This window comes from Melospiza melodia, chromosome 2, assembly GCF_035770615.1.
Source record: "Melospiza melodia melodia isolate bMelMel2 chromosome 2, bMelMel2.pri, whole genome shotgun sequence".
In the NCBI taxonomy this organism is placed as follows: Eukaryota; Metazoa; Chordata; class Aves; order Passeriformes; family Passerellidae; genus Melospiza; species Melospiza melodia.
The window spans coordinates 16,623,932-16,636,988 of NC_086195.1; the positions used below are offsets into that span (position 1 = coordinate 16,623,932).

Genomic DNA, 13,057 nt, shown 5'->3' on the forward strand with positions numbered 1-13,057 from the left:
TAATCACTTAGGACTGTTATCTACAACAGAGAGTTACTAAATGGGAAATACTTGTTTTGAATAAATCAAAACTAAATCACATTTACAGGTTGTGTACCACAAAGACAGTTAGAGGAAGAAGAAACAAGAAATTGTTTTCCCAAGGCAAAAGGCCAGAAGATATTTGCGGGGAGAGCCAATAACACTGGTCAGGCAAATGCACTAATCATCATCAGAAGAGAGAGGGGGAAAATAAAAAATTGAAGTGCAACAGGAGGGAAAAGGAAAACAAAATACTATAATCACAAATGTTTTGATTAAAAAATATATAATTTAGAGCAATCTAAATCTTTTCATTTTAAAACTGAGTGCTTGATGTTGGCTTGCATCAGCCTGATTGCATAATCTCGTCTATAAAAAAGACAGTCACTTTCCAGCACATTTAGTATTCATATGTCAAACAACGGCAAAAATTCAGTGAAACAAAAATGTCAATAGAAACAATTACAGTATATTCAAACTTCTAATGAACTACCATATTAACAAACAGATGTGAAATGGGCTGAATCAAATCCATCAAAAGAACTTCTGTCATATTTCCAGAAACTCGTAAACAACTAGCTACAAATCTGAAAAGCAGTCATCAGTCATGTAAACTGATATTATGTAATACCCTTGGAAAGCCAGACCTAATGGCAATGCTGCATTTTTTGTTTTCATTTTTTGGTAGACAAGCTAATACAATAATCCTGTTTAGGGCTTAATACTGAGATTTACTTCCTAGGATCTGTACTGAATAGCCACAGCAATTCCAAAAAGCAATTCTGAGAGACTCTTGTGACCTGGTAAAGATGGTCACCACAATTAAACTATCTTCTACATCCTTGAGAGGGATTTAAAACAGATTTCTGAACAGCAGAGCTAAAACATTTATCAAATACACTCTTCAAGTGTCTGGGAAAATGACCTGCCAAGCAGAGATTGTACTGTGCAAAACAAGATGCAAATCAGACTTTGCTGTGTCTGACTGAAAAATATAGCCCTTGTAACCAACACCACCTTCATGGCCACCAGCAATCCTGTAGGATAGCAAAACCAGAAATTTTGCTAAAATAAAGTGTCTGCTGTTTCTTTAAACACCATTGCTAACTTTTGACTAAAGCCTCAGTACACAGCAAACCACAGCAGCATCACTTCACACCAGGATCATCCTCTCACACCTCACACTTCTGTTTGTGCAGGTCTCTGGGGCTCAGGGCTGACTTTGATGCACTCAAGGCACACAGCTGCTCTCATGTATGATTGTCAGTACTGCCTATGGATATGGATTTGGTGATTCCCTGATCCCAAGTGTAGGTCAGAGAACCAGCCTTGTCTTGTACAGTCCTTTGGGTTAGTTACTGTTGGGTGAGGAATGTGTGTGTGGAGTACTCAGAGTAATTTCTGCGTGTCCTGCCTTCCCTCTTTGCCAGCAACACTAATCCTTGCAGAAACTGGCTCTCCCTCCTCTCAGCAAACTCAGCAATGCTGCAGAGTACTCAGGGTCTGCAGTGAAGGGGCAAAGAGCAAGTTCCTGAGGAGACTGAAGCCCACTGAAGTGAGGGCAGAGCTGCTGCCTCACACCCAGCTCCCTCCATGGATCCCTGAGAGCTCCCAGATTCATCTCCCTGCGACTGAACTTGCCAACAACTTCTTTCAGTCTCCTCCATTTGCAACTTCAAGTTGCTCTGACATTTAGAACCCCTCTCACAGATGAAGGGTGATAAAGCCTAAGGACTCTGCAAGTCACTATTACAAGAGGACTTTTCACATTTTCTGGTCACATCTAATCTCCAAATGGTGCATCTTACTACCATGTACAACACCACAATTTCATCCACATTAAAACAGATGCATCAAATGTAGTTATCTAATTAAAGTGTATAATGCAGTCTCTAGGAAGGTATGAAAGATCAAGTGCCTTGAATATTTACAGAGCTAATAAATCATTATCTTTTTAAAATCATATCTTGTAATATGAGACTTGTCATTTTAACTAAATAGACATTAACAATGTAGTTACTGACATTAAAGACCATGCAGCAGAAAAGCTTACCTTCACTGTCTTTGAATTTCTTGATAGCCACAATTTCATGTGTCTCCTGCAAAATAAAAGCAAAGAAATGGAAATGAGCAAGATTTTTTGTGCATTTTCTCTTGCCTTTTTTCCCCTGAGCATCAGAGGAAGGAAAAAAGAAGGAAAAGGAATTTCACAACGCAAAGAAATAAATTTAAAATCTGGAAAATACCTCAGTGATCAGGCCAAGTGCAACAAAAACCCACACACAGCAGATATGTCACAATTAGGATCCCCAGTACAAAAGCAATAGAGTTCATATTTAAACACCTTGTAATATATAACAGAGAAATAGTCAGAAGTGTTTTTCCTGTGACTCTTCTTCCTTAGTTATTCTGAAGCTCTAGCAATCCTTTATCTAACCACAGTATGAATATGGGTGCTTATCTTTATGAGGTGAACTGAAAACACTGTGCCAGTATAAGACTTATAGTCAGACCTGTGATTTTTGGTGCCAAAAGTTTTTGGGCTTCAAAGTTCAAACATCCACAAAAAACACAGTATTAAGAAAGTAGCTTCTCTGTGCCTCCTTTTAAATATTTGTCATCTTAAGGGAAATCTATCCAAAATGGGCATCAGTAATTGCATGTGGCAGTGTTCAACCATGCTTACTGAACAGTCATAAGGGATAACTTCCTGATGTCCACCTGCCTTTGCACTCCTCTAGCATTCTCTACTCACTAAAACATTTTTCTGTTTAAGTTTCTCTCTTGTGTGAGCAGGAATGCATTTAGCACATGGACAAAAGGGGGCCTAGTTCAGGTCTGTTCATATAATGATGCAGACATTGAACTTTAGCAGCAGGACACGGAAGAAACATTAAAAGTGGAAGAAACAAAAGTCACAGGGTAAGGGCTTGTGAGCAGACAGGCAGGAGGCTACCCGAGTACTTGATGAGCTAGCTCTACCTTGCACACCTTTACCAAACATCACAGTTTAAAAAAAAAAAAAGCAATATCCCACTGTTAATAGCATACAAAGGCCAGACTGGAGGATAGCAATAAAAATGAAGGCATTCTAGAATACCTGAAGACATGTGCATAACCAGTTACTGAGTAACACAAACATTTACCCCATTTTTCATTTCAAATAATTCTAACACATGAACTTGTAAAATACCTGATCCCAATTAAAATAAAAGCACAGGGAAAGAATGGTCTGAAATAAACTGAAAGACTTATTTTACTAATTATATTTCTACTACTGAGTTATAGTATTGTTATATTTGTTATACTTACTAATTCTAGTTCTAGCAAGAGTAGTACTATGAAGGAACATTAAGAGGATGAGTAAATTTAGTTTATTTGACTTCTGGTGTCTACTGATAGGTGGTCTGGCTAATTAAGCCACTGAATGATTTTTCAGACAAGGAACACTGTAATTGCCCTAAAAAGCCTCTGCTGACTGTATTATGCCTATGCTTAGACAGCCTGCATACAGCACTTTGCAGATGAACCGAATTTATCTATTAGTATTATATGTCTATTTAACATGAGGTAAAAGAAAAATTTGTAGATGTTTCAGCTACAAAAAGGCTGTGTTTTTATTGTCAAAGTAATAGCTAAGTCCACTGAAAGAAATATAGAAGTTGAAACATGTATCTTCACACAGACAGCAATTCTGATTCATTCAAGAAAACTAGTCCAAGTGGCCTCTCTGCCATATCTTGATTACATGGAATGTGATTACTTTGGAAATTAAGTTTTAAAAGCTCTTGGGTCAAGGTCTTTCAAAGACTTGGGTAAGATATGCTATCAAACATCCTGGAGGATTCCAACTATTTACAGTACTTAAAGCATGAGTGGTTCTAGGAACAAAAAGAACAGAACGACCTCAATAACAGGTATGAAAAAGTTACCCAAATAGTTCCAAAAAATCTAACATTTAGGAAATTTTCATTTACAAAGCTTTGTGACTTCTATTATTTCATTAAACCAGTGAAATGACCATTAATGGTGTCATAAGCAATTAAGAAGTTATACATGACACTTGCCCTATCTTTTCAAAAAAATCCAACAAATAATTTTTAAATAAGCCAAAGGGAAACAGCAGCAAAATGAGACTAGACAATAGGTGCTTTAAGGAGTCGCCCTAGCAACATTAGATTCCATCTTAGCAAGGAACATTCTTGTCTAGGTTTCTCAGAGAATTTCATCCTATGTAAATTACATTCTCTGGGAATGTGCTACTGGTGAAGCAGTCAAGCCAAGGCTAAAATGGATACAAGGACATTGAAGATTAATATCCATGGATTATTAAATATATTGCACCTGCTTGACAAAAAGTCTGTAACTTCCCCATGATGCAGAACACCTCCAGAAGACGTGGGGTGCTCCATCTGACAGCACAGAAAATTACAGCCAAGTCCACATTTCTCAGTTCTTGCTCATGTGCTTTAAAACAACTAAATGGTTTATATGAAGTGACATAAAAAACAGGCACCCCTCATAATTTTAAACTAGTTTCAAATTAAATAACCCATCTGAAATGCCATGTTCCTCTATTTCCATTACGCCTGCTAATTTTGAACAAGATATCTGGTTTCCACCAATTTTTTTTTAAAAAATGCAAGAACTAAAAAGAGGAAATTTCAAAAAAATTGTCTCAAATTTGCCATCTATAAACAGAATATCCTTCCTTGGGGGAAGGTACCAGCAAGAACTCAGTCTCCTGTACCCTGCATGATGTTGCAGGTCAGCAGCATATGTAAACTGTGTAACACAATCAGCCATTGCACATAATTTTCCTTAACATAAGCTAATAAAGAATTGAAAACATGGAATAAATTTTGTATATAGATGAATACAGCAGGCATATATTTGAGGTGGTAAAATACCCTTCCTGGGTTAGGAGAGACATTTTGGTCAGATACAGGCTAAACCTGAAGTTTCAAACAAATTTTCAAACCATGCACTTGGTGCAAAGCAAACAGACACCACATTGCTGAGCCCTGAGAAGATGCACAGAATAGGGGATAAAAAGAAAAGCAGAGGAATGAAGAGGAATTAAGAAATTCAACAGTGATAATTCAGACTTCCGGGCAAATCTGAAGGGTTCTTTACAGATTGAATTTAGACTCTGTTACTTAAATGTCTACTTACAAGACATGTTGGAGATCTGAGCTCTTTTGTGGATCTGATTTTCTGCTCTTCAAAAACAAGCTAAATTGGAATTCTCCAAAACAGAATTGTCATTCACTAAAATGCATTTTTTTGCATTTCAAGAGGTGTTCTTTCAAGATTTTACTATGAAACAGAACAGTACTGAGAACAATGTTCAGCTTGATTGTGGAAACCTTCTTATACAATAGCTCAGTATCCAACTCCTAGCATGAAAATTATCATTGACAATTCAGTGTATTACCTAGGTAGATAAGCTGGTACTAGCTGATTCCATGTCTGATTTCAATGAATGCCAAAGAAAGAAAAAACTCATATAATCCTTTCTGATCTCTACTACTTACTACTACCAGCTTATATCATGAAGCAGAAAAATTTGAGTTTGCTTAGCTTAGTAATTTTGCTTCACTCAGCTACATCTATTACTAAGCACCTCATTACCGTGTTCTAATAAAAAAACTATGGCCTCAATATTTGAGTTTACAACAACGGCAAATTTGCAAACACGGAAATGAAATCTCTCTTAACATTGGCACTACCTCTGATTATTGAGCATGTATATTATAAACATGCTGTGTTATAAAACTACAGGAAGAACAGTTTTAAAATGAAACATACTACAAGAGATTGATATTACAGAAAGACTTTGTGTAAAAGTTAAGGATGTACAGGAACTGGTTATTCAGACTACATGATTACATGTGTCTAAAATGGGCATAATATATCTCTTCAAGTAAAAACCTGCAAATGTCTTTTAATGAGGCTAAGACAAAAATTTCTGTTCAATTTCCTTTACATATAAATATAGTGATAGAGAGGAGGAAGGAGATACCTGCTCATGGGAAAAGGATACCTCCAGCCCTGGAGGGAGGAATCACTTCATATTAGGGCTCAGTCCTTTCCTATACCTCAAAATATCTGTGGGAATTGCCTCTGGAGAAAGAACAAGCCCCTCTCTGCCCCTTTAACCACAGAGGAGAGCACGGCTACGAGAGCTGAGCATTTTCACTGCTGTGCTCCTTGCCACCCACAAGTTTCTCTCCAAGGTTTCCTCACAAGATTGTCATAGCTGCTGTTTCCTGTCATCACCATCAAGAGTTCCTAATTCAAAACTATTTAATTTTATCTCATTTAAAGGACAGAGGTTCCCTATTTTTCCACTGTCTCTACAAAATTTATATGACTGAAATCACTTTTATTATTTGTAATTATAGAGAGCACAAGACAGAAGTGTCAGAACAGCAGAGTAATGTATCTCTGTTGTTTTCTTGAAAGATCCTTGATGGGAGTACTCAAGGAAAAAGATGCTGCTTAGCATAAATCAAGATCTTAGAAAACAACCATTATTGTCTGGAAAGAGAAAACATATCCTATTCTTGAAAATGTCATGTTACAAAAAAAATCTCTTTAAATGTTTATCCTTATTTTATTTCAAAGTTTCTGTGAGGACTTTTCTTCCTTTTCCTTCTGCAAATCATGGAAAAGCTGACACACAGCACAGGTACATAACAAGATTTTTGAAAAACAGGTAAGATTGACCTTCTGAAAGTTACATTGTTCACCTCTAATTTTACTGCCTCACCCTCTATGAGTACAAGAATTTCTCAAGCAGGGATTTTTTTAAGGAACTAAAAGAACAAATGTTTATCAACAAATGTGAGCAGAGATAGCAGCAGTCAATGCTGAGCACAACCCATGCACAAGCTGCATATTGCTGCCTTTACTCAAGCCCTATTTAGTACATCACATCAGGATTTTATGCTGATGTATTAAGCGAAACAATAAAATATGATATAGCAAGTTCTGTGGTTGCCTCATCATTTCCATCAGTACAAGTGTGAGGCTGTTTAGGCCCAAAATAAACTTGTTAGAAAAAGTTAAATCAATTGTATTCTCTACTCACAGAGAGCATTCACATGTCAGAAAAATTATTTAGAAGTGAGCAATAACCTGGTTTGATTCTCACTGATCAATTATCGCATGTGTACAATTTAGTTTGCCATAACAAAGACACACATTAAAAAAAAAAAAATCAACAAAATTCAGCCAAACATATCCAGTGGCTAATGTCTTTTCAGAACAAAGTAGTTCAATTTTACTCCGACTTGCAGAAACATTGCATAATATGTTCTACAACATTAAAGTATTTAGAACAGAGTTTTCAATAATCTTGATGTTGCAAAATCCCAGAACATTAAGCAGTGAGCCACAAGGTAAGAAAACCCCAGAAAACCACTACAATATGGTAAAGTATTTTTCATTAGTTGCTTAAAATGAAGCTTAAAACAAAAAACAAATAACCAAAAATTTTTTTCAAATTTACACTCAAAACAGGAACAAAATACTAGCATTTTAGTCAGATCAATGTATCATAAATGTGATATTTGTAATTACAAAAGCCAGGAAATGAATGTTCTGAGAGGTCACAGGCATCATTACCTGCAATTATGCCAGGTCCTAAAGTCACTGCCCAGACACTGTCCTGACACCATCTCCATTCTGCCTTACACCACCACCACCACCTTCCAGCTGTCTCAACACTTTTTCAGGCAATTACTTTCAAAATCTAGTGGAGTGCATTAAAATATTCTCTAGAGAGAAAGATGTGCAAGATGATGCAATTTCTTTTTTCAAACAGTTTGACAATACGAAGTCACAGCATACTGTGTCTTCTTCTACACATAAAAAACTTTAGAGAACTTCCCTCAAGAGATGCTTCACTGTTTCAGCCTTCTGTTCCTCCCTTGAGAAAATTGAAATTCTTCTGTTTATCAGCTAAAACCCTCACACTTGGTTTATCTAAGCAATACAACTCTTAGCATAGGAGAACTTTCAGGAAATTACTTTCTAATCTAAAAGTCCTATTTATTTTTAGGAAGAGACAGAGTCTTTCATAAATAATGACAGAACAGTACGTCTGAGTTATCACAATGCCTTTATTTACTGGAAAATTGCTTAGAATTTTCCAACACATATATGTTAGAGTTTACTTGAGAAGAAGCACCTAGAGTGAATCACCACAAATCAATTTTTTATCTCTTGAAAGCAGAATGTTATTTACTAACCATCTAAGTGCAGGGGAAGACTCCTAATGGAACAAAGAGTTCTATATTTGATGTGCTGCTTTAGGGAAGATGGTCACACTGTCTCCTCAGGAAGAACAAGAGGACTAGGGAAAGCTTAAACCACTCTAAAAGATTTTCCAGGGGAACAGCCATACAAGCTCAGCTATTCCACTGGGCAAAGAAGCACAAGAAAAGGCCAGAACCTTGAGCAAACCTACAAGTTTGACAGGAAATTACCAGTAAGTGCAGGTAATGATGGAAAGACACTTTAAAAAAAATCATGCAGATGGAAACAGTTTCTCTGATTTCTTTATCTATGTCCTTCAGGAAAACTTGCAACAACTTTATTGTTTGTTCAGATGTCATGAGCAAATGCTTCCATTACCAACCTTATTTATTTGTTTTAGACCAAGTGTAGTATAAGGCAGTCATAAACAGCAGGCTTTTCTCATCCATTTATCAGATGAATCCATAAGACAAGGGATGGCCCATCTGTGTCCATGGACTCCCAGAGTGGGGCTCCAGCCCCTGTGCCAGGCCCAGCTGACAGTGGTGCTGCTGCCAGGGGCTCTCCAGACTGCAGGAATTTACAGGCTCACAGCACACACAGCTGGGGCTGGAAGGCACTTCTGCTGGTTTTGAACGTCCCCATTTGTAGGGATATTCTGAACAGCCTTCAAGGCACTCAAAATCCACCAGGATGAGATCTGGAGCAACGTGCTGGAGCTGATTCTGCTTTGAGCAGTTGTGAAGAGGCACACCTGAATCCTAAGGAGTCACTACAAAGCATTTTACATTCTTCAAGAACTTGCAGTCTGCTAATTCAGGGTGTACATACTACCCTGAAAAGAACACTTGAAAGGAAGTGAACCCACTCAGTATTTTCTACCAACTATTGGGCTGATGATAGGGGGTAGCATCAGAACTTCCATTTTCCCAAGCGGATTTTTCATATTCATTCACAATTTTCTCCAAGCAAGAAAGTAAATATGCATCTCCAAAGAATGTGCACAATAATGTAATGAAAAGGATCTGGAATAAAAAACAGCTTTAAACACTACAAATGTAGCTATTCTAGCTTTTCACGACAAACTAGTAATATTTTAGCAATATTAAAAATAATCTGTGTTTCATTTCATTCTGTTGTAGTACTAATCCATATAATTTTACAATTTGACAGTATTGTTTAATCCAAACCATGGTTGTAAAACAGAAACAAAATTGAGTACATGTCTATAAAATTCTTCCAATGCAGAAATGTCAGTAATAGTAATTTCAGTTTCAAACCTCAGTCTTCTTCCAGTTCTATTTGTTCAGGGATTTTTTTTTTTCGGTCTGTCAAAAGTGGAAATTGTGAAAATGAAAGCTATTTATAAATAGCATGATACTGCATTGACAGATACCAGCATTATTTAATTACTTTTTATAGCATAATCTTGACACTTGTAATACAAGTGATAACAAAGTAGAAAATGCAGTAAGGCAAACTGTACTTCCTTCAAGATATCACTGACTCCCCAGATTCAGAGGTCAACAAGACATTTCTAATTACATTGTATTTACTAAATTTTTTTTTTGTTATAATGCAACGCTCCTTTCCTGGGCACCTTGTAAATCAAGGTAGAACTTATTAGAAAACAGTTACTTTGGTTGGTTGGTTATTAAAAAAATATATCATTGCCAAAGTCCTCAGTGTGGTTATCCTAAGTCTCAGAGTCAAAATAGTTTCAGCATGATTGGCTGAAATTCTCAAGTTTATCACATCTCAAGCTTTAGTTTTGAAATGTTTATTTCTGCAGAGGATACAATTTAGTTTTTATCTGGTATTTTCTCATCTTAAATTTTTGGGGCTTGTCTTTTTTCTCATCAACAATCTTAACAGGCCTTTTCTTTAAACTGTAAAACAAGACCTACTGTGAACCAAAGGCAAACTTGTCAAGCAGCTTCCTGAGGCTGAAACTCTTCAGATGAAATTCAGTTTCAGATTAAGACATCCATATTCAGATCCCTGTATGTGAGTTGTGTGTTCAAACTTCTAAGAGCTCTACATTGATCAGTCACTTCAGTCACAATTCAGTAGCCTAAACATGGGCATCTAGAAGCATTTAAGATTGCTGAGGTATCTACAACACCCACATGGGATTGTCAGAGAGGCCTTTTACAGCTGCCTCCCTTGAAATCTCCACCTATCAGTTTTTTGAATACTCTCTATTCAAGGTCTGTACTTTCTAACATTTTCTCCTCAATGTTCTCATGGTATTGAATTCCACTATTATGCAAACACTGCAGCAAATTATTCTAATAATCTGACTGGTCCTTCCATCACCTGCATCAAGAAATTTCCCTGATGCCCTCCAGAAATCTCTGAGATTGCTTACATCCCACCACACTGCCTGTCCAGGAAATGCCAGGGAAGTTCAAGTTCCCCCCAAAAACAAGGTCAGAATTCCCCTGAAAAACAAGTGTTTCAGAAACATCATCAGCTGCATAAAAAATGCTTTGTCCATTTTTTCACTTTGATCAGGTGGTCTACAGCAAAGACTCAAAATAATGCCACAGTTTCTGGTCTCACCTCTAACTCTGAACCACAGGGTCTCAACCAGACTATCATCCATCTGCTATGACCCACTTTTCCCTTAACAGTGGGCCATCACACCATCCCAGAAAATACCACAATACATCTGGGACACTCTTTCCCACAAAGGGAAACTTCATTCCCCTTTCTTTTTAGCTCATCTTTTCTGAAATGTCTGTACTCATCCATCCATTCATCCATCATAAAGTACCACTATTAATTCTATGTTAACAATTTTCATATACCAACTAAATTTTTGTTTTAGCATGCAAGCTACAACAGGATTTCTGCAACTTGGATAACTCAGCTTAGCACTGTCTTAGAAAAAAATTGGCTCTCAGTGCTGAAAGAAAAACACCTAAACATAGGAGCAGCTACTGTCATTTCCATGCTGCACAAGGAGAGACAAGGTTTGCCCTAACTTTAACACCTCCCAAGTGCAAATGGCAGCAACAACTCCTCTGTATTCTGCAGTGGGCCTTAAGGAACCAGAGGTGGCAATTGCCTATTCAGATACCAAGCAGCCATTCCAGATCTGTTCTGGAGCAAAAGCAAGAGCCAAGGTAGAGGTTGTTTTTGGTTTTAACACATTAATTAGTTAGTAATGGTAAGCACTCCACATTTGGGTAAAAGCCTAAGCTACAATGGTCTTCCTGTCTAGAATTCAACTTTTATGTTTAGTGCCTCAAATTAAAAGTAAAATAAAATAAAGTTTTAAACTGAAAATTTTTCCTCTTCACATTTTGGGCCCCCCAATTAATGTAACACTGCAACCCTGTCTTCATCATGCAATTTGGTATGTAAAAGGTGTTACCTAATGTAACCATCACTGCTGGTATTTTGGTGTCAGCTCATTGTTAAGTTTGGCTATGGAACATTTAATAGACGACTGCATTAACCCTAGGAATCTGTCATTCCCTTTCACTTATTCCAGATCTTTAATGAGAATATTTTTTGTGTTGTTCTCCAGGGAATGATAAATTTGAACAGGAAATGCCACTTGTATTTTCAAGCTTCAGTTCACATTAGACAACAGTATTACAGAAAGAAAACAATACCCTCCTCTCCCTGTACTGATTTTGTGGCATTTACAAGACATCTTTTTGCTCTCTAGGTCTCATTCATCAAGAAATATTTTTGTTGACATTACACTCATACCAAAGCAAATTAAATTTTAGAAGATTTTTTCCAATCTGTATATTGATGGGTAATTAAGTGGAGACCCTGATTTCTTCTCAAAGTTTCTACATTCAGGTTTGCAAAGAAAAAAAAGTATTTTCTTGTCTGGGATTATATAGACAGTGCACTCTCTGGAAAATAAGAGAGAAATTCCGGCCTTTTAAGAAAACTGCAGGTTTTCTCTGTGCAGCATCTAAAAGTGCATTCCTTTTAGAGATTTTCTCTTCTTCATAGCACAGCATTAAGATTAAAATTTATTCTGCTAAAAGAAAGACAGCAGGCAAAATTCATAACTCAAACACCCCCTGATCCCTGCTGCAGAGGTCAGAGGAACAGGAGGGCTGCCTCTACACAAGATGCATGATAATTTAGCTAACTTGAGAAGCCAACCATACATGTGGAAATAAAGGAATCTGCAGGAAGATTTCTGCTACTACTAACAGATGAAGAAGAAATGGAAGCTAGGTTTTCATAAAAATAGCATTTTCTGCAGATGAAATTTCAACTTGGGAGCTAAATCAAGAAAGAGAGTTTGTGGACTTATTTCAGACAGTTTCTTCAGCATCTGAAAAGTTGTGGCCAGATCAGTCTATCTTCCCTTATATTTCAAGATGGAGAAAAAAATCTAAACATCACAGAAATTCTGGGAAGACTAAAAAAAGCTCCTCTAGCAAAAACTGCCCCTAGCAGTAAGACTAACATGCTGCCCTTTTACATCTTACACACAACACATGTACTTTTGAGCCAGGAGGAAAAAAAAAAAGGATAACCACACAGAATTTAAGCTCACTGTGAAAGTTTGCCCAAGCATGACAAACAAATACTTCTTGGGAAAAGGGGAAGGAAAAGTGTCGTGATCTCACCAAGTTTATTATCACAAACACTGGAAACACTCTGTGGGGAGAGAGGATAAAAAAGTGCAGAGTGAAGAGCTAAGGGCCAGGGAATACATGGGCTAAAGAAACTGGGAAAAGAAGGCAGATAAATGCAGCCTGAGAACAGATTGGAAAAGAGAACTGGGGTA

The 13,057-nt window shown here is 37.0% G+C and overlaps 1 protein-coding gene across 5 annotated transcripts in view; it reads right to left on the reverse strand.

Moving 5' to 3' along the window:
• Nucleotides 1-13,057, reverse strand: part of CDKL5 (cyclin dependent kinase like 5) — a 129,824-nt gene that overhangs the window by 53,460 nt on the left and 63,307 nt on the right. For all 5 annotated transcript variants that reach the window (XM_063182843.1, XM_063182839.1, XM_063182847.1 and 2 more), the window contains exon 4: nt 2,075-2,120. In XM_063182843.1, coding sequence (XP_063038913.1) covers nt 2,075-2,120 — 46 coding nt within the window. The remainder of the gene's footprint in view (nt 1-2,074; nt 2,121-13,057) is intronic.